Raw genomic sequence first — 25,498 nt, 5'->3', positions numbered from 1 at the left:
AAAAAAAATCCCCTAGTCTCAGAACCTGGCAGCAGGTGCCCATTACTCCAAAACACTGCAGTACATCTAAGTTAATGGTTACCACTGTAGAACATCTCTTTATTTTTGATGTTTTGATCTTGTTGCTTTTGGCACTGCCCATGGCCATTGGGATTAAATGCATACAGTCAGCATGTCCATAGAACTTCAGACCCCATTGAGCCCTGTGTCTGACAGGATTGTCCGTAGCATCATTGCTTGACTAAATTGCTGGGCTTTGTGAAGCAAAACAGCAGCAGTAGCAACGACCACAAAACACTTTTATGTTCTCCAATATCTGGAATAGCTTTCTTAGAATCAAGGTGGTTCTCTTAATTCAGAATCTTGAGCAACTGCTTGGCTACAGTTTATACCTTGCACTAAAAATTAAAATTCTGCACCACATTGCTACTTGCCTTGGGAGCAAAGCCTCTGCTGGTGCCAATGGGATGTTGCCATCCAATGTAGATATTATGATGATATGAGCAGAAGACGCAAAAAGATGTACTAAGCTGATGGAATGCCTTGCCCTATGAAAGTTGTACAGCGGTACCCAGGTTTTCGAACAGCATGCGTTCCGGGTGTCCGTTCGACTCCCAGAACCATTCAAAAAACAAAATTCTGTTTCCAATTGGCTGCAGGAATGTCCTGCAGCCCATCGGAAGCCGTGCTGGATATTCTGCTTCTGAAAATAGTTCGAAAACCAGAACACTCATTTCCAGGTTTTGATTGTTCAGGAGCCGATTTGTTCAGTAGCCAAGGCTTTCAGCTTCCAAGGTATGACTGTAGTTGGTTTCCTCCCTTGCTATTTTCTGCTAGTTGTTGACCATTATACCTTGGCATGGTTTTGCTGCATCTGACAGATAAACCAAACAAACCTACAAAATTAACTGATTCTCATGTGTTTTTGATTGATAAGTGTATATTGTTGTTTTTATAAAATTGTAATTTGTAGATATTGTAAACTGTGTCTCCTTTTGCAACAGCAAGGGGTGGGATAGAAATGGTTTCATAAAGTGAGTGAGTAAATAAATAAATAAATAAATAAATAAATAGATGAATAAAAGGAGATGTATTGGAGGCAATAGGGCTGAGATACAGAAACTAGAGGCAATGGGGGAAAGACAGGTAATTTAAAAGTATGTGCCTCTTACGATATTATGCAGGTCCCTCTGCACTGACCTCTCCATTTCCAGGACTGGAAGTGGTATTGTAGGCAATATGCTCTTTCCTGCCAAATCCATCCTTGAAATCCTTCTGCTTCTATAGTGGGGAGGCCATTAATAGTTCAATATTTCCTTCAGCTGGGAAATCAGCCGTGTGTGAGGGGGGGAAAACAGCCACTCTTTTCTAAGCCTTATGTCAAAGTAGTACAGGAAGAGGTTCTGTTTGGCAGGAACCTTTGGGCAGTTGATATTACTGTCAGGCACATGTTGTTAGTCGGTCAGTTGTGTTCTCGTTGGTCCCCTGTCCATGGTGAGATGGACAAGTAATTGACCAGGTCACTTCAGACTAGTACCAATGTGTGCAATACATTTGGACATACTTCCATGATGTGCCCAATCTTGGCACTTCTTTCTTTGAGCTAACCTTTACCCAGTGTATTTAGTATTTACAGTCAATCCGGTGGCATCTTAAGAAAACCCACCTAACCATTCTCTAGGGTCTGAGCTTTTCAGCTGTGCTGTTTTCTCCCTCCAGTATCAAAACAAGAAACCTAAGAGCACGCCAGAAATTAATTTACAGAGGGAAGCTTTTCTCTTAAAGACTTCCATGCAGCCAAATTTCATTCGGCCAGGAACGACAGCTGCCATGCTTATTTCTAGATCCCTCTGATGCAACTGTGTAGGCACATTCAGCTGTCTTCAGTGATTGTCTTATAACTGCTACAATGCTGAAATAGAAAACTGAGTGGTGCATTTTGACCTGTTTGCCGTTCTGCTAGAAAGGGAAAGTGAAGGAGGCTGCCCAGCGCTACCAGTATGCTCTGAAGAAGTTCCCCCGAGAAGGGTTTGGAGAGGACCTGAAAACCTTCCGGGAACTGAAGGTGTCGCTCCTTCTCAACCTCTCCAGATGCCGGAGGAAAATGAATGTAAGTGGCCTCCTTCTCAAAGCCCCTTCCTGGCAATGATCCTTTCCCAGCTCCCTTTCCTGTTCCTAAACCACTCCCTAACCAGACTCTTTCCCAGACTCCTGGAATGGCCTTGAAAACCTCCACCTTTTTTGTAACCTGGTTGTCCTTCACAGAGCACTGGCGTTTTACAGTTCTGAAACAGCCAAGCCAATGGTTTGAGATTAATTTCAAGCAATTAAAAATTCATCGCTATATAAAAACAGCTGTTATAGCTCTCTTTGATTTTTTTTCCTTCTCAATGTCTGGATGTGTGCAGATTGGAGGGTGCTGTCGGACTTGAAATGCTGTCATAGCCTTCTGAAGCTCCTGCTTTCTCTTAGAGCAGTGACTCAGAATCAGAAACACATTACCCCACACCCTCCCATCCTCCTCCTGGAGTTGGGCAACAACTTGCGTTAGCTGCAATCTGTTCCTGTGTCTAAAAACATAGCAGGGGAAGTGTTTTTACAAGTGGGTGAAAAGAGAAACAATACTGTTTATGCTAGGAATCCAGTCAATGTCTCAGCAATATAGAAGCCAACATATATAATAAAGCTTTACACGTTTGGATTTAAAGTCAAGGATTTGGCATGCAAACATTTTAAAGAATAGACATGTTTTAATCATATCTGTTAAGTGTGACCACAGAGCTAAGAAACAGAGTTAACTTACATTAGCACTTTGCAGAAATTGTTTAGGGAGAAGAGAAGCAAGAAACTAAAAATGTATGTATAAAACCAAACATACCCATTGAGCATATCCAGACCATTTTGAAGGGTTTTCTTAACCTTTCCAAGGTTTGCCTCTTCCTTTTTATTGGTTAGCAAAAAAAATTCAGAGTTACTGTATAAGTAGAGGCTTACTTGAATGCCCTCATCGCACGGTTGTGTTGCATAGCTTCACTGCAGCCATTCACTCCAGCCAGAGTCAGCAGCCGTGTTAAGGTGCCCTACACTGAAACATTCGGCCTAATCACAGTTTGCAGGGCGAGTAGCCAGCATTGAAACTGGCAAGGGGGAAAGGAACACCGCTTCACGTGTTCCTTTAGCACACAGTTCAAGAGAACCCCCCCCCCAAAAAAAAGGTCATGAGAAGAGCAGATTGATGGAAAGTTCTGTTTCCAACAGTGCCCAATGTAAAGGTCCAGGCTGCACTTTTAGATTAGCGGTGCAGGGAGAAGATTAACAATAAGTACATACACTAAAGACCTGTCGAATTGACAGAATCATATATCCAGCAAGGTTTCCAGGGCAGACACAAGTGACAGCAGACCGATTGAAGAGACACACAAGGAACAAACTGAGTCCTTATAGGCTCAGCTTGGGAGTGGATAACCTCGTAACTTCACAAAACAGGGTTGGATCTCTCGATACCAGCTATCTGTGACATGACGTCAGTGTTGGAAAATACCAAGTCCACATATAAAAATATTTCCATGTCATATTATTATTTTTTCTTCCCAAATTCTCTGTGTGTGTATATATTCAATGACTTATCTACGCACCTATTGTGATGGCAGGATTTTGGAATGGCGGAGGAATTTGCTACTAAAGCACTGGAGCTGAAACCGAAATCTTATGAAGCTTACTATGCAAGAGCAAGGGCCAAACGCAGCAGCAGGTGAGAGGAGAGCCAGAGAGAAATGAAAGGTTCTGTTCTCCTGAGGTTTGGGTGTGACACATTCCAAAAATGCCCCCATTCCACACAAGTGAATCGACAGCAAGGGAATTGATTGCCCAAGGGAGACTATAATTCGAACCCTCGGAAATACCAGGTTAAGAAACTCGCCCTCTTCCATTAAGCTGAGCACCTTCCACAGTTCCAAATATAGTAATTCTGTACGATGGACCATAGTGTCCTCAAAAGCATTCTGTCAGTGCTAGATTTATTCACATCACTGAAGCATGCAGCAGCTGAGCAACTGGAGGGCATGTTTGGGGGTTAACTAGTGATTGCTCTGCTCTGTGCTCGAAATTAGTTGTTGCTATGAAAGCAGTGGGATCCAGTTGTATCTCATCTGTGTTCTGGTTGGTGCTTAAAGGGGCCTGGCTCATCTGCTGCAGGTGGGATCACATTTCAGAATCCTGAACTGACTGGAGAGCTTGGCCTTTCAGCCACTGCTAGCCTCTTTGCTCAGCTCAAGGAGTAGGGTACCTGCTGTGACTGTTTGGAGCTTTGTTTTGTTCCAGAGTTTCTTTTGTACCTACCCATTTGATCATCACGGCTGAGCTGGAGGCCCTGCAGTTCAACCTCTCAGCTCACGGAGGACCCACTGAAGTGGCAATAAACCCTCGTCTGGGTCTCTCACTGCTATAATTAAACTTCCATTCCAGAAACAGAGCTCTATGAATTGAGCCACACTTTCCCTTCTTTTATGCATTCATATTCGGCTCCCCACTGCTTGCAATAAATTGGCAACCAATTTCCTTTCTGGGACTTTCCCACATTTCTTCACTCAGGGTCCATTATACCACTTTAAAAAAAGAAAGGAAAAGCCTTCCCTTGCCATACCATGCCTTGCCTCCTAGCATCAGCAGTCAGGGGAGGTCAAAAGTTTTGGGGCTTGGGGAAATTGTTGTGTTTTAAAAAAACCAAACAATAAAACGAAATGCATGAAGGGCGTAGAGGATATTCTCTACCAATCGCAATCACATTCGAGTAGATGACTGTTTTGTTGAAAAGCTACCAGTGTCCCTGTAAATGACAACCCACCTCCCCCCAAACTCCCCACCCTTCTGTTCCTCAAAAGATAGCCAAAGGCATTGTGGGCTTGTGTCAGGCACTCTCTCCCTTCCTTGTTCCCTTCATTCCCAAGAGAACAATTCTCAGAGCAGAATGCATTGGCTTCAGGAAGGCCAGAGCTTGCCACTTGCCCGGAGCATTGTAAGGGCTTAAGCTCAGACCTTAAATAGTTGGAGGGGCACAGCTAAACCTACCCTGCATACCATAAAGTTGCCTGCCTTGTTCCCTTCATTTCCAAGAGAGCAATCTTGGGAAAACTGGCTTGTGTCCTCTGCCGTGGAAATGGAAGAAACAGCCAAAGGCTGAAGAATCTGGTTCTTACAGGACTCGGAACATCCTCCCCACCATGGCTAGCAATGCTTTTCTTCGCAAGAAACTTGTTGCTTAAGTCTTCCCAAATCCGTTCCGATCCAGAGTAACTTTGGTTCTTCTTTTTTTGTCCCCTCTCTTGGGTCGAGCAGGCAGTTTTCAGCAGCGCTGGAGGACCTGAACGAGGCCATCAAGCTCTGTCCGAACAACCGTGAGATCCAGCGGCTGCTGATGAGGGTGGAGGAAGAGTGCAGACAGACGCAGGCGCAACTACAGCAAGAGCCTCTTGCGGCATCTGAACCTGAAACGCAGCACGAAGAGTTGTATGCAGTGCAGGACATCTTGGAAGAGGAGTACCTTGAGCAAGATGTAGAAGAAAACATTTCTGTTGGCTTGCAGACGGAGTCACGGCCGAGCCAAACTCTGCCCATCATCCAGAGCCCACCTTCTTCTCCTGCCCACCGAGACTCTGCCTACATCTCCAGCTCACCACTTAGCTCACATCAGGTGTTTGACTTCAGGTCAAATAGTTCTGTGGGGTCACCAACAAGGCAAGGGTACCAGCCCACCTCCCCAGCACTCTCCCCAACGCACCAGAACTCCCATTATAGGCCTAGCCCAGCACACACATCTCCTGCTCACCAAGCCTCGTCTTACCGCTTTAGCCCACCTCCAGTAGGTAGCCAAGGGAAAGAGTATCAAAGCCCACCTCCTTCTCCCCTTCGTAGAGGCCCTCAGTACCGAGCCAGCCCTCCAGCAGATAGCATGAGTGTCTACAGGGCTCAGTCCGGCTCACCCGTACGATACCAGCAGGAACCCAGCATCAGTCAACTTCCCAGTCGGCCAAAGTCTCCACTCTCCAAAATGACACAGAGGTCCTTCCAGATGCTTCCGCTGCCTGTTGCAGTCCCCCAGCAGGGGCTCAGGTTGCAGCCTGCCAAGGCGCAGATCGTCAGAAGCAACCAGCCGAGTTCGGCTGTGCACTGCAGTACTGTGATCCCCACGGGCACTTACGGCCAGGTGGCCCATTCAATGACCAGCAAATACCAGTCGGCGTCGTCAGAAGTGGCTGCTGGCCAAAACCGGCTGGTCTACCAGAGCTCCATTGGGGGGATAGTGGGGGATGGGCGGCCCATGCAGCACGTTCAGGCCAGTCTCAGTGCAGGGGCCATCTGCCAGCATGGAGGGCTGGCTAAAGAGGATCTTCCACAGAGGCCTTCCTCTGCCTATCGCGGTGGGATGAGATATAACCAGACCCCGCAGATCGGGCGCAGCCAGTCAGCTTCCTATTACCCAGTCTGTCATACAAAGCTCGATCTCGAACGTTCCTCCCTTCCCACTAGCCAGCTAGGTTCGCCAGATATCTCTCACTTGATACGAAGGCCCATGGCAGTAAACCCCAATGAAATCAAACCTCACCCCCCGACCCCAAGGCCTCTGCTTCATTCTCAGAGCGTTGGCCTCCGATTTTCCCCTTCCAGCAATAGCATCTCATCCACTCCCAATCTGAACCCCCCCTTCCGCCCTTCTGCTTCTATTCAGCAGATGGAGATCCCCCTTAAGCCAGCCTATGACAGGTCATGTGACGAGCTTTCCCCAGTCTCTCCAACGCAGGGCGGTTACCCCAGCGAGCCCGCCCGCTCCAGGACCACACCTTTCATGGGAATCATTGATAAAACGGCCCGGACTCAGCAGTATCCCCACCTGCACCAACAGAACCGAACCTGGGCTGTGTCTTCAGTGGATACCGTCATAAGCCCCACGTCCCCAGGAAACCTCCCCCAGCCAGAAACGTTCAGCCCGCCTTCCTCAATCAGCAGCATTGCCTTTTATAACAAAACCAACAATGCACAGAATGGCCACTTGCTGGAAGACGACTATTACAGCCCACATGGGATATTGGCCAATGGCTCCCGAGGAGACCTCCTAGAGAGAGTTAGCCAAACCTCTTCGTATCCCGATGTTAAGGTGGCCAGGACACTGCCTGTTGCACAGGCGTATCAGGACAACCTCTATAGGCAACTCTCCAGAGACTCCAGGCAAGGACAGACATCCCCTATCAAACCAAAGAGACCATTTGTGGAGTCTAATGTGTGAAACGGACGTGTCTTGGAGTAAGAGCCTTGTTTTCAGCACACTTTTCCCGGCTGAATTCCCACATTACACTGCTGTTTTTCCTTCCTCCCTTTTTGAATTTTTCATTCACCTAGCAGGCCACCAACTAGGGTTTTTTTCCTGTGTGATGATGAGGCAGTCTAAGACATGCTCCAAACCCTTTGCTGCACACAGCTGACCTCAGATAAAGCCAGCACTGTACATGTCTTCAGCTGTCAATTAGGCAATGTTAGTACACGGTGTTGGGGCTGACCTAGAAGGAATCGCTCGAGAGAGGTAACCAGCTCTTTGAAAAAACAAAATGCGAATTTCAAAATCCAGATTGGTTTGAATATAGGCTTTGAAACACTTACTAAATTTTCCTCCAGAGTACTGAGCCCTTTTGACTTGGAAATTGCACTCTTTCAGTCAGCGCAGTGCTGTCCACATTGTTTTGTTGTGTCCAAAGAGCTTGTTGACCTGCACAGAATGGGGCTTTTATTTTGTTCGTAATACGGTGAGGAGCTATGCATAAAACCCATCCTGCTTTATCTGGTGTGATAGGCTTGAACATTAGTATTAAGGGTTCATGGTTGCGAATTTTTCAAAATCCTTTCCAGCCAATCTGTTGGTATGGACTTCCACGGGTAACATTGCTTTGAAAGGCATGTTCGGAATGATACTGTTTTGATTTCCTCTGAGGCAGTTGAACAAATATTCAGGGAGAAATCAAAGTTCTCTCCACTTCAGCCAATCAGTGGGCGGCTACCTCGGTCTGTATATCGGACTTCCTGTCCATTATCAGTGGGCTTGTCCTCCTAATGGAACAGGAGCACCTTACCGATTCACATTCCAGGTATTGTTCCCAAATCAAGAAAGCTCATTATAAACTGTGAGGTGTCCTATCATTTGAAAGCGTGATGGGGGGAACTGAGAAAGAGAAGCAGAATTTGTACAGGCACTCCCATTGTGACGGTTAATGCCCTCCCCCTAGAAGTCAGTATTAGTACACTCCTAGCAATGCTTCCTGAGTTAGAGACCCATTGAGCCATCTCGGCATTCCTTTTCCGGCTGACACTTTTGGAGTGAAGCACTTTCTTCCACTCTTCTCTGGTTGTGGGCGCTGCGACTTGGGTCATTTAGACCAATACGATACCGATGTTTGAGGAATATGCTCTTAAGTGTTAGAAGCTGGAGAAGGGAGAGCTGGGTGGGAGAAGATCAGATGTTGACAAAAATGACAGCGAGGAGTTCTGAGGGCAATTAAAGGTCATTCCTGAGTAGCAAGGGCTTTTCAGATTCATGCCGCTGTAGGTAATCCGTGAATGTATGCAGGTGCTCAAAAGGTCATCAGAGGTACAGTGAAATGGCAGGGACACAAAGGAATGCAAAATCACACCTTGCCCTTTCTTCATTTTGGTTGGACAAAGGGTAAAGCTGGCTTCCTGTTAATTAAGCAGGGGTTTTTTTTCCCTCCACGCTGTGATAGCACCAGCCCTGGACGACTAGTCTTTTGTCCCAGCTGAAACGGGAGTTCCTCATTTCTGTTATCAGGATGTGCAAAACGATACAATGATTTCTGAAACATAAATCAGGTATATACATACCCTTACTTCCTATGATTTACTTTCAGTACATGGCTTCTTTCTGAAGTCCGTTTGCTGTCCTCAGGAGTCCCTCTCTATAAATAGAAAAGTGATTAGAAAAGGCATTTCCATTAAACAGCAAGGCTTGCACCTTGAGGTTGGCGGGTTACATACCTGGAAGTGTTACTGACAATATGTTTATGCTTTAAGGTCCTGGAATTCAGAGACACAAAAGAGATTAATGTAACAGTTTCAGGAAATCTTTTCATTCTCAGAACGAGTAGTCCTTGTTTGAGTGCGAAGGGGATGTTTTCAAGGGTTTGTTTTACTTTGGTTTTTACTTTGATCTTTCCTTAGGACTCTTTTTGTACATCTTTTTTCCAGCTCTTAACTGTTGTATTCGAGAATCTGCAGTAATAGAAAACACTTAGCAAAAGAGGTGTTAGCATAATTTCTTCTGCTGCTATGGGGCTTGCCAAGCTGTACTGGTGCCCAGCAAGTACATTTTTCGGGAATATGCTTTTCCCGCTGTTTCAACTTGCATGTTGAAAGGGACAGTGCTGTGTCCTCTTGTGAGTGTGTGTATGAGAGAGGGGGAGGGAGCTTTCGTACATAACCCAAAATATAAAGAAGGTGCAAATTTGCTTTCCTTTATTTTGGCGATGGATAAAGCTGCTTCCTGCTTTCCCCACACGTTACTTTTGTTGTCCTGGGGAAGTAAAAAAGGGTTGATAACCTCCCCCCTGCACTTGCTATATGTAGGGAATCATCCTTATGATTTTAGTGTTGTCTTAGACATTTTTTTCCTACTTTATAAAGACAGATTACTTTAAACTCTTAAAAACTGGAAGACACACCACCAAACAAGAATATGTTTGCATGTGTTTATCGGTGATTTTCCTTTCCTTAAGAGATTTGTGGCAACTACTTTGGAACTGCTTGTATCATGCAGAAGATAGAACCCATTTTACTGCAGCGGACAGTGGAAGGTCAAATTAATCGTTTCCGTTGTTTGCCTTTTGGGCTACGATAAAAGATCCTCGCACCAAATTGTTTGGTATGGCTGGAGTGCACTGAGGCATTAACCTGCTGTCTTTCCTGATAAAGCAAGTAGAGAAACGCAACCAAATTTAGCTGTCTCCACCATGCGGGAGGCGGAGGAACAATGTTGCTGTCATGCCGATCCGATCACCTTTGCAGTTCCAACATACGAATCTTCTTGATGGCATAATGCTGTAGTTCTTGAATTTGGCTGCTTTGCTGTGCTCTTCACTGCCATGGGGTTCCCAGTACCATATCTGTTTACATTTAGTGTTTAGTGAAAGAAATGGCATGCACATCCAAAACGAGGTTTTAATACTTCCATTGGGCAGGGTTCCCCCCTCTTCCTCTTCTCTCCTCTCCGCCCCCCCCCCCCGGTACTGTGTTGTGATTTCACAGGATTTTTGCACTGATGGGTTTGTCACCTGCTCTCTTTGTAAATGGGGGGGGGGTGCACTTTACAGTTTCATTTGTCACTATGATAAGTGCTGGTTATTTAAGTGTGATCAGTGTCTTCATTAGAAATACAACAGAACAGCTCTCGTCTTTCAGCGTATTAAAACAGAAGCAATGACTCAAAATATATAGCACAAGTATTAGCTGTTGTACATAAGCATCAAAAGGCGAAGTACTTTTTTCAATATAAAGAGAAACATTTGCTGTGACTTAATCGAACTGATCTCCTAGCAGTTCTCTTTAGGAGCACCTGAGGCTTAATTGTGACTGCTTTTAGTTACCAGGTAACACACATCTCAGCTGAAATAGGAGCCGTTTTTTGTCTTAGAAGTTGGCAGGAGGCAATTCCTTCTGTTTTTGCTCTTGGCTTAGACCTCGGTTGCTCATTGTGTCCTCTCCTGAAATACAATGTGATAGAGCACAAAGTAATTTCTTTCGCTGTCCTTTCTGCAATTCAAATGCCTTTCCAAGTGAGGCTTTTTCTACTCAGGAACGTGTGATAGAATGGCTTAACACTCACCCACCCATCCTGAAGGCTCTCAGATGCTTTTTCTTTTTTTTAAGGGCCATGTAAAAATAACTGCACCTGTCTCCCTCTCTAAGCTGGAGTTTTAGAACTCTCTTTACCCGCACAAAGACACCAAATAGTCCAGTGGCATTTCTGCTTTGAATGTATGCCTGCGTATGCCACCACTTCATGTCATTCTAACACTGCAGAAAGCTTCTAGGCTCAGTGGAAGGCTTATTCTAGAGCTGGAATCTAGATGCAGGTTTATGGTGCATGTTTTATGGCTCTCGAAGCAGTACCAGCTGCTTCTCTCTGAAGACCAAGGTAGACCTGCCCTTAATTGCGTGAATGCAGTGAAGAAGCTCGTTTTTGTTTGTTATGTTAATAACGGCCATACCTGAGCAGCCTCAGAACCATAGGGACCAGGAGGGGGAGTTCCACTTTGGTCCCAGCAACAAATTCTAGAAAGCTGCCAATGGAGTCTTTCTTTGAGATGTAAAGAACACCTTCTGGACTTTGGCACACTTAGAGACTTCTCTCCACCCTCTGCCACAGTCTCAAGGTTTTGCAGGCTTCACTATGGCTGCTATTTACATACCAAAGAAATTTGTGTGCTGTACTTTAATTGCCTTCAAGCAATTAACTTGACCCTGGTTTGAGTCTGCCTCCCTGGGTCTCACCACATTGGTGCCTATAAACTGATGCTGGCACCTGGGAATTTGAAACAGGGTGAAATTCAACACTAGGCCTACTCAGAATAGGCTCACTGAAATTAAAGAACATGACTCCATTAGCTCTTTTCATTTCAGAGGGTCTACTCTTGAGTAAAAGTTGGCTGAATTCCACCCAACTAGTCTGAGCTGGCTCTTTAAAATAGGATGGGAGTCTGAATACATTGCAAGGTCTGCTTTGCTCCAGGGAAAGAGAGCTATCAGCTTGGAACATGGCTCTACTGCTAGCTGTAAGAAATGTACTTAGAGGTAAAGAGTTTATTTGAGAGTGGCTGAAAATGTGCCCGCTGTTGCAGTTTCAAAGAGGCAGAGGCTGTCCACATCTGCAGAACACTTGTGAAGGAGAACATTTCCTTTCAGATACTAAGCCTGAAGGCTGTTTTTCTTTTATTACATGTATTTCTTCTAGCAAGCATTAGACTGCGGAGAACGGGGGGAGGGTGAAGCCTGCACATATTTTGAAAGCCCAAGTCACTGGCCTGGCCTTTCGCAGCAGTTAACAAAATTGCTACCGTTCCAGATCCACACAGAAAGTCATCTAGTAAAAACCAAAGTGCCAGCTTCTCCACGCCTTACATAAAGCAACGAACATCACTGCGTGCCTAGAAATTAATTCTCCTTCTCTGCTTAAAGTGGCCCCTTGCAAACTCTTGGGTGGCAGGTGACATCTCTCCCCATTTCCCTCCTCTTAAATACGCTGGGAGTCCCAGGGCCTTCATCTACCGGAATTCAGCTTATAAAAAGGGCTTAGACGGGGACGAGAAATAATGTACCTCCTTTGACATGTTAGATGCCTTCACTAAATGTATGGTTGCTGTGGAAAGCGAAGGAAGAACTTGGGGCACAAGCACAAAGGGGTGGAAAACCTGAACTGCTCTCCCCCCCCCCCCGAATTACTTGAACTCAATTGCTGGATGATTTTTCTCCCCTAACAAAAACATATTAAGGGCTGAAATTACATAGGAGGCTATTACGTTTGCAGTTCTTGATTATAATCCACCTGCTATACCAGACTAGGCCCCTCCTGGCAAATAAAACCCTGTAATCCTCCTTGAGAATTCCTTGGGATCTTCTCCACAGAACTGCTTTCCCCACAGAAAGGCAGACCCCGCGGGCTTGGGGCTGCTTCTGATTCTGAGGCTACTGGGAAAACGGAACGAGGTTTTTGCACTTTTACGCTTGCTTAGAAAGGGCAAGAGAGAGATGATGCTTTTTCTTCTGGCTGCCGTCACACTGAGTCCGTGAGCAAGGTGGGGCAGTTCAGCTCTGTTCTGCCTGGACATGCACCAGACCCTGAGTCTATTTCCGAGGAGTACCCACTGTTATTTACCGATACTGACATTTCCACAGAGTGCAAGGCACTGATCTGTATAGGTCCAGGGTTTGGGGTATTTTTGGAGGGGATGAATGTTTTGCACCAGTTCAAACGTGTTTTCCATTCCGATGGTGTTCTTTCATTTCGCATTTTCTTCCCTATGAGCATTGCAGCATTTTGCCTGTCTTGTCTGCCTCTGTACAGTAACACAGCACTCCTTTGTATTAAAGAAAAAAAACCTTTAAGGTTTGCCATCCTTCAAGACACTTGCTGGGAAGACACTGAGTTCCTTTTTCCTTTTAGCTTTTCTATAATTCTGATGTAAAGGATTTTCTCTGTACAGTATAATAATATTCAATTGCATGTTCTGTTCTCTTACTGATATATTGAATCACCAACACAGTTGTGATCTTTTGCAGCAGGGCAGCCGCACAAACCCCTGCGCTCAGCTAAGACTCTTGGCCACTCCTGTATAAAAGGAAAGAAATGTGTTTCTTTCCCTTCACTGTACTTGCTTGAGCAGAGTTTTATTGTCTGTACATGTGAGCTGTCAGATAGACGTGGAAAAAGTTCAAAAAGAATGCATTCTCCCCTGCCCCTCCCTAATGTATACAGATTGTAACCTGTACAATGAACTGTATGTATGAAAAAAAATGTACTTATTTATAAATGGTTAACACTTGGAAATATTGGGTTGACTACTGTGTTCAGCACGTCTGCTTCAAATATCTAGCTGGCGCAATGGGGGGGGGGACGGGACACATGGTTTCCAGGCGTAGCTCCTCAGCTAATTTGCCAGTTTTAGTTTACATCTTGACTTATGAGTTGATAACACACCATGTATCTTGGCTCCTTGCAAACTACAGTGGTACCTTGGGTTACAGACACTTCAGGTTACAGATGCTTCAGGTTACAGACTCCGCTAACCCAGAAATAGTACCTTGGGTTAAGAACTTTGCTTCAGGATGAGAACAGAAATCGTGCTCCGGCGGTGCAGAAGGCCCGATTAGCTAAAGTGGTGCTTCAGGTTAAGAACAGTTTCAGATTAAGAACGGACCTCCGGAACAAATTAAGTACTTAACCCGAGGTACCACTGTACACTTCTTGGCTTCATCAGCTCCCATTTCAAATACTTATACCATTGGCATATTTGTGGTCATGGGAGCAGTTGGCAGTACATGATTTGTTTTCTGATTGTGAGCTTTTATGTGGCCAGGGGGACTGGGGTAGTAGTGCTTCAGTTTCCATTGGTAAAAGATGGCACAGTTTGTTTAAGGTAGTCTTACAGACACCTCTGGTTATTGGCTCTCTGTGTTGGATCATCTAGTCCATACACACACCCACACCCCACAATGCAGGAATATGCAGCTGTCCTGAATGGGGACCTTGGCATTATCTGCACCACACTCTTAACAAACCGAGCTATCCAGTATCTAGATAAGAATCTCATACACATACAAATGAAAACCATTTTACCTTTGTGTTTGGGATGCTGCTAAAGAAAGGAACCTTGACAGAAAAACTTCGAAGTAGAGATGTACTGTAATTAAATGAGGGTTTGCATCTTGATGGATATGATTTTAGACCTCGCTGTGGAAGTTTAGTCGCTGCATTTGTGCTAACACATCATCTTTCCAGGATCTGAGATAATCTCTAGTCCTGGTCTTCAGTAGAATCTGGGTTTGTGTAGCACTGATTAGCTAGCCCTAAGTCACAAACCTGCATGCATACCACTGTTGGGACAGAGCTGTGTGAAATAGCTTCACTGAAACTTTTAGTACTGTAAAAACCTGGATGGATGAATATGCAAATACTGAAAGAATACAAGAGCAAGTGTAAAGCACAGGTGGGGTAATGAACCACAAGAATGAACCACAACCATGTTCAAATTGGAGGTTGTATGTGTGTCTTTACAGGAGCAAAGCCAAAGTGAAGCTGAGATTATCCCACAGCAAATTGAACCTCACATCTGTTCCTGCTTACAGGTATGGCCATACAGAGGATGACTGCTATGTCCACAACACATTTCAGACAGGATTATAGTAATCATAGTTGCCATAGGGTGGAGATTGTAGAGAGGTTTGTCTCTGGAGGTGCACCACAGACACACAGTCCGATGCACCCACTCTTCAAACTTGATCTGAATCCATGCTCTAGCTCAGGCATAGGCAGACTCGACCCTCCATATGTTTTGGGACTAAAACTCCCTTCATCCCTGACCACTGGTCCTGTTAGCTAGGGATGATGGGAGTTGTAGTCCCAAAAAACATCTGGAGGGCCGAGTTTGCCTATGCCTGCTCTAGCTGCATTGCAGTATATAGTTAACATGCCAGACTATGTTCTTAAGCATTTTCGATATGCTTGGCGACTTGTGAAATTCAGACTGTAAGTACTATGCAGCCTAGTTTTTTGTATGTTTGGAAGCAAGAACCATTTAGTTCAGTGAAGCATTCTTCTAAGAAAACATTAGGAGGGCATCCTTATGTAATCACAACCACTCAGGAGCCTGGGTCTTGCTGCAAATGCTGACTGAAATCAAACTCATCCACCAAACACAAAATGTATGGCCGATACGAAAACAAGTTGGCCTGTGCTGAGACAACATTTAGGTTAATGCTTTTGTTACAGGGACTGGATTGTTTTTATTTTCATTCTATTACACAATCTTCCAATGGAGAATTTGTGGTGCTTGCAAAGAAAGGTAGCATCTTAACCAATTTCAGCGATTTTCCAGGAAAATGAATATATATGTGTGTGTGTGATGCAGATACTTTGCATTTTCAAGCACCTTTCAAATACCCAGAGCTATAACAAAATCATCCTCAAAATGGCCCTGCAAAAGTTGGTTAATAGTATCCCCTTATTACAACTGATGTATTGAAACTCAAGTCAGTAACCTGAAAGCAAAGACCTCCATTACATAAGAGACTGAAATGAAACTTAAATGTCCTATCTAACATTGACTTTTCAAATCCTATAAATGGGTATCTTTTCTCTGCCCAAAGCAAATGAAGATTTATTGATTTATAGCAATTTGAACCATTGGAAGACTAAATGAGGAATTCCACCACCACCAAAAGCTCCCAGAATAGTTCATTTTCTGCATGCAATTGCCAACATCAGAGGAAAGGCCTCCATCAAAAATCCTTGAAAGATAATGGATTGTCAGATTCTGGATTTCTATAAAAACTCGGTGAAATAAGATAGGTTAGATTTTTAAGTCAAATCTCTACCGATTGAGGAAGAGGACATATTTGCAAAAGCAACACTGTTGACTTGGTCTTCCCACATGCTGTGTTTGGTCATTGAAAAGAAATGGAAAAACATATCAAGTCTTACTTTAAAGGCCCTTATTATTGGGGGTGTCAGAAGGTAACTTGCTGCCTTCCCAAAACCTAACAACTTTTGGATCCCATCCAAGCTGGGATCAAGCCCAGAAATCTCTTGTCCATCAGCCATTGATTATTTTTTGCCCATTGCAGCAAAAGCCTGAGTGTGAAGAAAAGCAACTTCTGGGGGGGTGGGTGGGAATGGGGGCTCAATTGTCACCATGGCTTTTAGCCACAGGTAGCAGGGCACAGTCCCCATTTGCACTAGGTATTCTGACGACACCCTCCTGTACAGTTTTGGAATGGTAAGGTAAAAGGTAAAGGTACCCCTGCCCGTACGGGCCAGTCTTGACAGACTCTGGGGTTGTGCGCCCATCTCACTTAAGAGGCCAGGGGCCAGCGCTGTCCGGAGACACTTCCGGGTCACATGGCCAGCGTGACAAAGCTGCATCTGGCGAGCCAGAGCCGCACGGAAACGCCGTTTATCTTCCCGCTGGTAAGTGGTCCCTATTTATCTACTTGCACCCAGAGGTGCTTTCGAACTGCTAGGTTGGCAGGCGCTGGGACCGAGCAGCGGGAGCACACCCCGCCGCAGGGATTCGAACCGCCGACCTTTCGATCGGCAAGTCCTAGGCACTGAGGCTTTAACCCACAGCGCCACCTGCGTCCCTTTGGAATGGTAGCGCTGCTCAAAAGGCTGTATTTTGAGGGGCCAGTGAACATATCTGTACAAAAACCAGATGTACTGTGGTTGTGCAAGAGTGAAATAAGGATTGCTTACCTGTGTGCATGCTGCAACACAAAGCACGCTGTCAGCACCACCTGCTGGCTCCGCTGTTGGTCCTGGGTCAAGATGTAGCTCTCAGCTGTTCCAAAGGCGACCTACCAGGAGGGGAACTAAGATATTGACAAGGATGCTCTTGACAGAAAGGAACTGTAGGTTCCCTTTAAAAAGTGTTTGCAAAGGGAACGTGTTAAAATTCGCATGGGTTCTGCAAATGTTGACATGGCAAATATTTCCTATTATACTTTTGTCACAGCCGCAGTCCTGTCACACCCCCTCACCCCTTCCCATAAAATGATACTGGGTCTGGAGCATAGTAAAGGTAAAGGGACCCCTGACCATTAGGTCCAGTCATGGCCGACTCTGGGGTTGCGGCGCTCATCTCGCTTTATTGGCCAAGGGAGCCGGCGTCCAGCTTCCAGGTCATGTGGCCAGCATGACTAAGCCGCTTCTGGCAAACCAGAGCAGCGCACGGAAACACCGTTTACCTTCCCACCAGAGTGGTACCTATTTATCTACTTGCACTTTGACGTTCTTTCGAACTGCTAGGCGTGCAGGAGCTGGGACCGAGCAATGGGAGCTCACCCTGTCACGGGGATTCGAACAGCCGACCTTCTGATCGGCAAGCCCTAGGCTCTGTGGTTTAACCCACAGCGCCACCCGTATAGGGTAGGGTACAAAATAGTGGCTAGCATTTAAAAAAACAGCAACTTGGGAAATATGAGAGAAGCTGTGCTTCAAGTCACTGCTGATACTGACTCTCACCCTTGGGGAAACACAGACCACCCTTCCCGGGGAAATTTGGTGAAATTGTCGCCACCCTGAATTTCTCTGCCCACAAATAGGATGGAGAATTGTAAGAGGTACACAACTCTACATTGCTGGGCAAGGCAGAGAAAGAGTTGCAATATGGAGAAGGAATGGGATTAAAAAAAACACTGGTGGTTTTTATGTGTGCCCAGATTCACCTCTTCATTCTTATGCTACGAAGATTCCTTTCCCAGGTCTGATGATCTTTAGAGAAACTGTTTAGCAGCTTTGTAACTTGTGTTGCAGGTTGCCTGCGCTCCTCTTGCATCAATAGCTTTCATGTCTGCGTTTGTAGAAACCCGGGGGTGTTTCAGCAAGGGCTGAGGTGGTTTTGCAGCAGAGATAGGCAAGCTCCCTGCAGACTGAATTGAAATTAGCTTCCTGGGGGCCAAAGCTCATCTGTACTGAGAGAGTCCTCTGCCTGCTTTGTAATGCTTTGTGTGTGGCCGTTAATTGGTACTGGGCACATATTGTAATCCCCCACCCCACCAGATTTTCTGAATTTAGCTAGAAGTGAAATAAAAATGGCTGTCCTACATGGTACTTAATACTGTGCAATATTATCCTGCAGTGCTCACCCCATGGCAGGATCCTGGCTTCCTCTTTGAAGCCAGAGCAATTTGCTCGTCATCCCCCTCCCCCCAATGATGAGCACAATTTTGTAATCTCATAACTTCGTAATTGCACTCATAAAAATTAATGAGAGTTTGCTCTGGTTGAGATGAAAGCCCCTCTCCCTGAACTGGGGCATAAGATGCAGAGAGGAAGCCTATAATTAAAGGAGCCCATAGCCTTGAAAGGCTTCCGTTGAGCATTTCCAGTCCACACTGGGCAGGCTATTGCTGCAATAGTGTTTCATGGCCAAAAATACCGCCCAGCATTGGTTCAAGAAAAAGGCAACAGCACAGCTCAACAACTGGGTGGCAACAAGAAAAATCTGTGTTCCAATTCCAGACTAAACAGCTAGTTTGGCTTCACCTGCCTTGCGCTTGCCACAACAGCATCATCCATGGCAGGCAGCTGATTGGAAAATTTGCCCCAAATCTTCAAACACACAAACAGTATGTTTCCGAGCACAGTTCAAAGTGTTGGTGCTGAACTTGAAAGCCCGAAATGGCTTTGGCCTTGTATACCTGAAGGAGCGTCTCCACCCCTAGTGTTCATCCCGAATACTGAGGTCCAACTCCGAGGGCCTTCTGGCGGTTCCCTCCCTGCGAGAAGTGAGGTTACAGGGAGCCAAGCAAAGGGCCTTCTCGGTAGTGACACCCTATGAAACATCAGATGTCAAGGAGATGACATCTGAAGGCAGCCCTGTATAGAGAAGCCATTTAAGGTTTAATGTTTTATTATGTTTTTATATATGTTGGAAGCTGCCCAGAGTGGCAACCCAGTTAGATGGGAGGGGTACAAATAAATTATTATTATTATTATTATTATTATTATTATTAAACAAAAGAGGGCATTAGATCTAGATGGGAGATTATAGTTCCTTGAAAACATTTTATGTTATTAAGTGAATTGGCCTAAACAGAGAAAGTTGTCATCAAACAGCAAGTTGCTTGGTCTGATCAGGTAGTCTTGGCATGTATAGAGCAATCAGCAAGAATTTCATTAATGGTTAAAATTAATGACTTTCTGCACACATTGACTCTGCATGTGCAGGATCTCATTCAACATTCTCAGCCAGCGTAAAACAAATGAAATGGGGATTGGTTCATAAGGCAGCTGAGCATTATGAGCTTGACAAAGACACAGAATGAACAAGGTACATCTATATTCTATTAAATCAGTCTGAGTTTAATTAAATGGCTAAAGGCTATACTAAGTGACCTTTACTACGTAAAAGCATAAGACCCCTATTGGATTGGACTAAAGGTCCATTTAAGCCAATATTCTGCTCCCACTGTAGCCAACAAGATGCTTCTGAGAAGCCAATAAGCAGGAAATCAACGCAATATTGTATTTATTTAATTTGTTAGTCGTTTTAACTTGCTCAGGGCAACCCAGAGCAACCTACAACCAACCACCAAACAAACAAGCAACCCCACACAGATGCAGTAAAACCAAGAGGAGGAAGAAATACATTAAACACATCCAACCCACTTCTAAAAGGCCACATATCGTTAAAGGTCAAAGGCCTGGGTATCTAGGAATGTTTTTGCCTGACCCCTAAAGATATACAGTGATACCTCAGGTTACAGACGCTTCAGGTTACGTGTTTTCAGGTTGTGGACCGCGGGAAACCCGGAAGTACTGGAAAGGGTTACTTCTGGGTTTCGCTGCTTGCACATGCGCAAAAGTGCTAAATCGCGCTTTGCACATGTGCAGAAGACCAAATCGCATCATGCACAGACGCAGCACTGCAGGTTACGAATGCTGCGGGTTGCAGATGTGCCTCCATCACGGATTACGTCCGCAACCCAGGGTTTCACAGTAAAAGGAAGTTAGTTGCAAGGCAAGCATCCCTGGGAAGAGCTGTCCACAAACAGAATAGTCCTTTCCCAGCAACCAGACAGGAGGTATAATACAACTGCTATGGCTAGTAGCTATTGATAACTTTATCCTCCATGAATTTGTCTAATCCCCTCACTTTAACAACCTACCGTATTTTTCGCTCTATAAGACACACCAGACCACAAGACGCACCTACTTTTTGGAGGAGGAAAATAAGAAAAAAAATATTCTGAATCTCAGAAGCCAGAACAGCAAGAGGGATAGCTACGCAATGAAAGCAGCAATCCCTCTTGCTGTTCTGGCTTCTGGGATAGCTGCACAGCCTGCATTCGCTCCATAAGATGCACACACATTTCCCCTTACTTTTTAGGAGGGGAAAAGTGAGTCTTATAGAGCAAAAAATACGGTATTTCTTGCTTCTACTCACACGGAATATTGGATTTACCCAAAATCAGAAAGAGACATCACTGTAATTAGATATAGATAAACACTGAAAAACATGAAAATAATGTTTTATTAAGCAGCACAACACCCAGATCCCATTGCCTCCCCATAACTGGTAACCCTTTCTTTAAGAAATCAGAATGACTCCCAACCTCAGGGCGGTTCATTAAACTTTCTTGAGGCAGCAGCCCTGTCCTAAGCATTACTAGATCAGGCATAGGCAAACTCGGCCCTCCAGATGTTTTGGGTCTACAACTCCCACCAACCCTAGCTAACAGGACCAGTGGTCAGGGATGATGGGAGTTGTAGTCTCAAAACATCTGGAGGGCCGAGTTTGCCTATGCCTGAGCTAGATGTAGGGCCTCAATAGCCAGTAATTCACTCCCCCAGCCCTGCATTCTCCCACCCACCCCCATCAAGAGCTGTAGAACAATCCCAGAAGTGGGGGGTGGGGTTGACCCCAAAGTCCAGCGCAGAAATGGGGAGACCAGAAATCTTACTTGTGTGTACCCTTACTGCAACTTTCCTGCTCTGAATGGGGCTGACTCTCTACTGCTGCAATTTTATATTATGTCTTGAAAACTGCATGGCTGGGGAAGATGATGAAGAAGAAGAGTTTGGATTTGATATCCCGCTTTATCACTACCCGAAGGAGTCTCAAAGCGGCTAACATTCTCCTTTCCCTTCCTCCCCCACAACAAACACTCTGTGAGGTGAGTGGGGCTGAGAGACTTCAGAGAAGTGTGACTGGCCCAAGGTCACCCAGCAGCTGCATGTGGAGGAGCGGAGACGCGAACCCGGTTCACCAGATTACGAGTCTACCACTCTTAATCTCCACACCACACTGGCTCTCAGACTTCTGTGACACTTAAGGTGCTCCCAAAAGAAACAGTGTGGCTTGGTTCACTTTTCTGGCAATTGTGTATGGCAGACGCTGTCTTCCTTGTTCACTCGCCATTCCCTGGACAGTCACTGAGGCAGAGTGCTCAGTCATAGATGATGCATTGACTACAAGAGCCACAAATCGAGTTCACCACATCAAGAAAGAAAGAAAGAAAGAACCCCTACCTCCCAAGTGCAGATCTTGCTGAATCACATAAACCTGATGTATGTCGTACACACTCTGCAAGATTGCTTTTTTAAAAAATCATTTGGGTGAGGGAGTCTCATGGAACACAATTTACAGCTCAAGTGCTCTTGGTTCACAGAAAAATGACAAGCAACTTTTTGTGTGAAAGACACAGCTACTTCAGAATCCACGAGGAAAAACTGGTCATGCCTGGAGGTAAACGGAAGACATTCCTTCCACCCATTTTTCTTAGTTGTTTATGTCATTTGACCACTAGGTGTCAGGGAAGGCTCACAAAATTGGATTAAAGTTCCTCAGATTTGGTGGCATTTGAAGTTTAAAACTTTGCAGTTGGGGGAAGCCTAGATTCACCCCAAAAAATGCAAGATATGCGGGTGGTTTGTGTATAAGGAGGAAGATTAGAAACCAGACAGTTGGGATTAGATAAGCCAAACATATCAGACATGTTATTTATGCATCAAAACGCAAAGTTCCTATGAAAAACCACTAAAATACAATGATAAACATGGATTCCAGGCACACAAAACCTGCTTGCAGCTATCGCCTCTCAGGTCAACTACGTCAACTCTTAGATATGCAGCCAATGTCCATATACTCTTAAATAGCAACATTTCAAATTAAAATTGCCATACACATTTCAGCCAAACAGTCCTTTTTAACTAGTAGTTTACATCTATTGTAAACAGTCGCAATTGTAGACCCAATTAAAGGAGATCCATTTCACACTTGGAATACCTACCGTATTTTTCACTCTATAAGACGCACCTAGTTTTTGGAGGAGGAAAACAAGAAAAAAAATATTCTGAATCTCAGAAGCCAGAACAGCAAGAGGGATCGCTGCACAGTGAAAGCAGCAATCCCTCTTGCTGTTCTGGCTTCTTGGATAGCTGCGCAGCCTGCATTCACTCCATAAGACGCACACACATTTCCCCTTACTTTTTAGGAGGGAAAAAGTGAGTCTTCTAGAGCAAAAAATATGGTATATAAAAAGATGTGTCTCTTTCAGGAGTTGCCTTAACAACTTACTTATGCATTTTAGGACATCAGCCCTTACAGCCAGGTGACTTAAAAATAAATAAATACTGCTGAGCTAAAATACACGGTTATTAGTATTTTGTGCAACTTATTTAAAATGTTTATAACTTGTCTTTCTGCCTACCAGCAGGCCTGCAAAGAGGCTGACAACGTGAAAATTAACACATAATAAACATATGGTCCTTTTTTAAAGGCCAGTGATAACTGTTGAAGGCTTGGGGAGTGAGGGACTGAAGGAAAACATTCACTCCCCAGTCTCCAGATTTTATTGGACTCCCAACTCCCATCAGTGCAGCCAGTGGTGAGGGATGGTGGAGTTGTTGTGCAGCAACATCTGGACTAGGGGATCTCTCACCCCTGCCTTAGATGTTGCCTCTGAGGCTGTTGCACAACTAAATGTACCATCTTTAGTTAGCTTGTCTGCTCCCTGTCTTGTGCTCCGTGCAGCTCAGTTCCTATCTGCAATACAGTGGACACTCGGGTTGCGAACGTGATCTGTGTGGGAGGCACGTTCGCAACCCGTAGCGCTGCATGTGTGCACACACAGGTCGTGATTCGGTGCTTCTGCGCATGCGCAAAGAGCGATTTAGCCTTCTGCGCATGTGCAAGCGCCGAAACCCAGAAATAACCCGTTCCGGTACTTCTGGGTTCAGCACAGTGCACAACCTGAAAACGTGCAAACGGAAGCGTCTGTAACCCGAGGTATGACTGTATATGTACGGTATTAGTTTATGTTATTAAAATATTTCCATCCGCTTTTCCATTCAAAAACCCACAAGGCAGCTAACAAAATTCTTTAAAATACATAATGCCAGTGTTTAAATGGAAGAGGCCGCTCCCTACACTTTCCCCATTGCTACCAAAGGCTTTTGACTTGGCTCTGCGTTGCGCCTACCCTTTTCTTACTACAATTCTGCAGGGTAAAATCTGCTAGCTTCTAAGCTGACAACAGAAAAACTTGCCATTCTTAAGAGATTCTGCACTCCCTCCTCTACTGAAAGGACGCTTTACTAGGCTTGGTGCACTGCTTGCTTGCTGCAGTCCATGTTATGTTCTGCTGTCAAAATCCAACTGACACATGAGAGGAAATGCAAGAGCCTGGGAAGCAAGAATTATCAAAGAGAAAGCCAAGCCATCACTTGGCAGATGCTGCGAGTTACATGGTTCTTCCAGGTTGGGCTTGCTTGTGTGGATTTAGGCTTGGCAGACCAAGGCCATGCAAGCTGCTGCTTCTCTTTCAAGCCCGCAAATCAACAGCATGGAAATGCTTGCTGCTTAAAATGAGACCCAGCACCCGTTTCATCATATATTCTTCGAGCGGAGCAAGGCACAGAGAGCCCTGACAGCTGTTATTTCGGATGACAGCCATTTTGGCACAAGAAATCTTTCAAGCAGAAAAAAAGCATTAGGAAGTAATATTTTGGCTTTCAGGTCTGAAATAGCCATTTCGATCCTTTGCTGCAAACATTAAAGCAATCCTTTTCATTTTTTTTTTAAAAAGTGTAGACGTAAAAATGCTGATCCAGTAGGGGGCATCTTATGGAGCTGGCTGGCTGGGTAGTCTGAGGCCTTGCTCTGCATATCCTTAGCCAGCACTGTTGTTGTTGTTGTTTAGTCGTGTCCGACTCTTTGTGACCCCCTGGACCAGAGCACGCCAGGCACTTCTGTCTTCCACTGCCTCCCACAGTTTGGTCAAACTCATGCTGGTAGCTTTGAGAACACTGTCCAACCATCTCGTCCTCTGCCATCCCCTTCTCCTTGTGCCCTCAATCTTTCCCAACATCAGGGTCTTTTCCAGGGAGTCTTCTCTTCTCATGAGGTGGCCAAAGTATTGGAGCCTCAGCTTCAGGATCTGTCCTTCCAGTGAGCACTCAGGGCTGATTTCCTTCAGAATGGGTAGGTTTGATCTTCTTGCAGTCCATGGGACTCTCAAGAGTCTCCTCCAGCACCATAATTCAAAAGCATCAATTCTTCGGCGATCAGCCTTCTTTATGGTCCAGCTCTCACTTCCATACATCACTACTGGGAAAACCATGGCTTTCACTATACGGACCTTTGTTGGCAAGGTGATGTCTCTGCTTTTTAAGATCTTGTCTAGGTTTGTCATTGCTTTTCTCCCAAGAAGCAGGCGTCTTTTAATTTCGTGACTGCTGATTGGTGACAGTAGCCAGCACTAGGACAATGTTAACACTTTCCAGTGGTCATTCACTTTAGTATGTCCCCAGTTCCCTTCTAACTGCGGATGCTGCTGAGCCCGTCTTCAAAAAGCTGTAATGACACCTATCCACTCTTCAATGATGTGTATAGAATGGGAGAGGTTGGATTGAGCTACCTTCCTGACGCAATTACTGCTTTTTGAAGAAGTATTCAGGGTGCAGCTACATGTGTTTTTTCAAAGGCCGTCTCCCATGGAGGATGGGAATAGGTTTTGTGTTCTGCCACAGCCTCCCTGGGTAGATATGGGACACAATATTTGGAAGCTATCATGAAATCTGTCCTTTTGAATATCTCTCCTACGAGGTGTTTGTTTAGTTTCTTTGCCTGCCTTTTTTGCATTTGTGCTCAAAGCTTCTCTGCAACTGTACCGGCTGGGTGTTGTATGTGTTGAATGTGATTTATCTTGATTTCAAGCTGAACAT

The 25,498-nt window shown here is 45.1% G+C and overlaps 1 protein-coding gene across 1 annotated transcript in view; it reads left to right on the top strand.

The window, feature by feature from the left end:
- The window catches only part of TANC2 (tetratricopeptide repeat, ankyrin repeat and coiled-coil containing 2), a 197,735-nt gene extending 190,092 nt beyond the window's left edge, over nucleotides 1–7,643 (top strand). The window contains exons 26-28 of the mRNA XM_081883745.1: nucleotides 1,964–2,110; nucleotides 3,651–3,751; nucleotides 5,335–7,643. Of these exons, the coding sequence (XP_081739871.1) occupies nucleotides 1,964–2,110; nucleotides 3,651–3,751; nucleotides 5,335–7,279 (2,193 nt within the window). The 3' untranslated portion in view covers nucleotides 7,280–7,643. The remainder of the gene's footprint in view (nucleotides 1–1,963; nucleotides 2,111–3,650; nucleotides 3,752–5,334) is intronic.
- Nucleotides 7,644–25,498: the final 17,855 nt, after the last annotated feature.

The sequence above is a fragment of the Podarcis melisellensis genome (genome assembly GCF_964234715.1).
Source record: "Podarcis melisellensis genome assembly, chromosome: 13".
Taxonomy (NCBI): Eukaryota; Metazoa; Chordata; class Lepidosauria; order Squamata; family Lacertidae; genus Podarcis; species Podarcis melisellensis.
The sequence above is the reverse complement of the archived record's forward strand: the minus strand, read 5'-3'. Positions and strand labels throughout refer to the sequence as shown.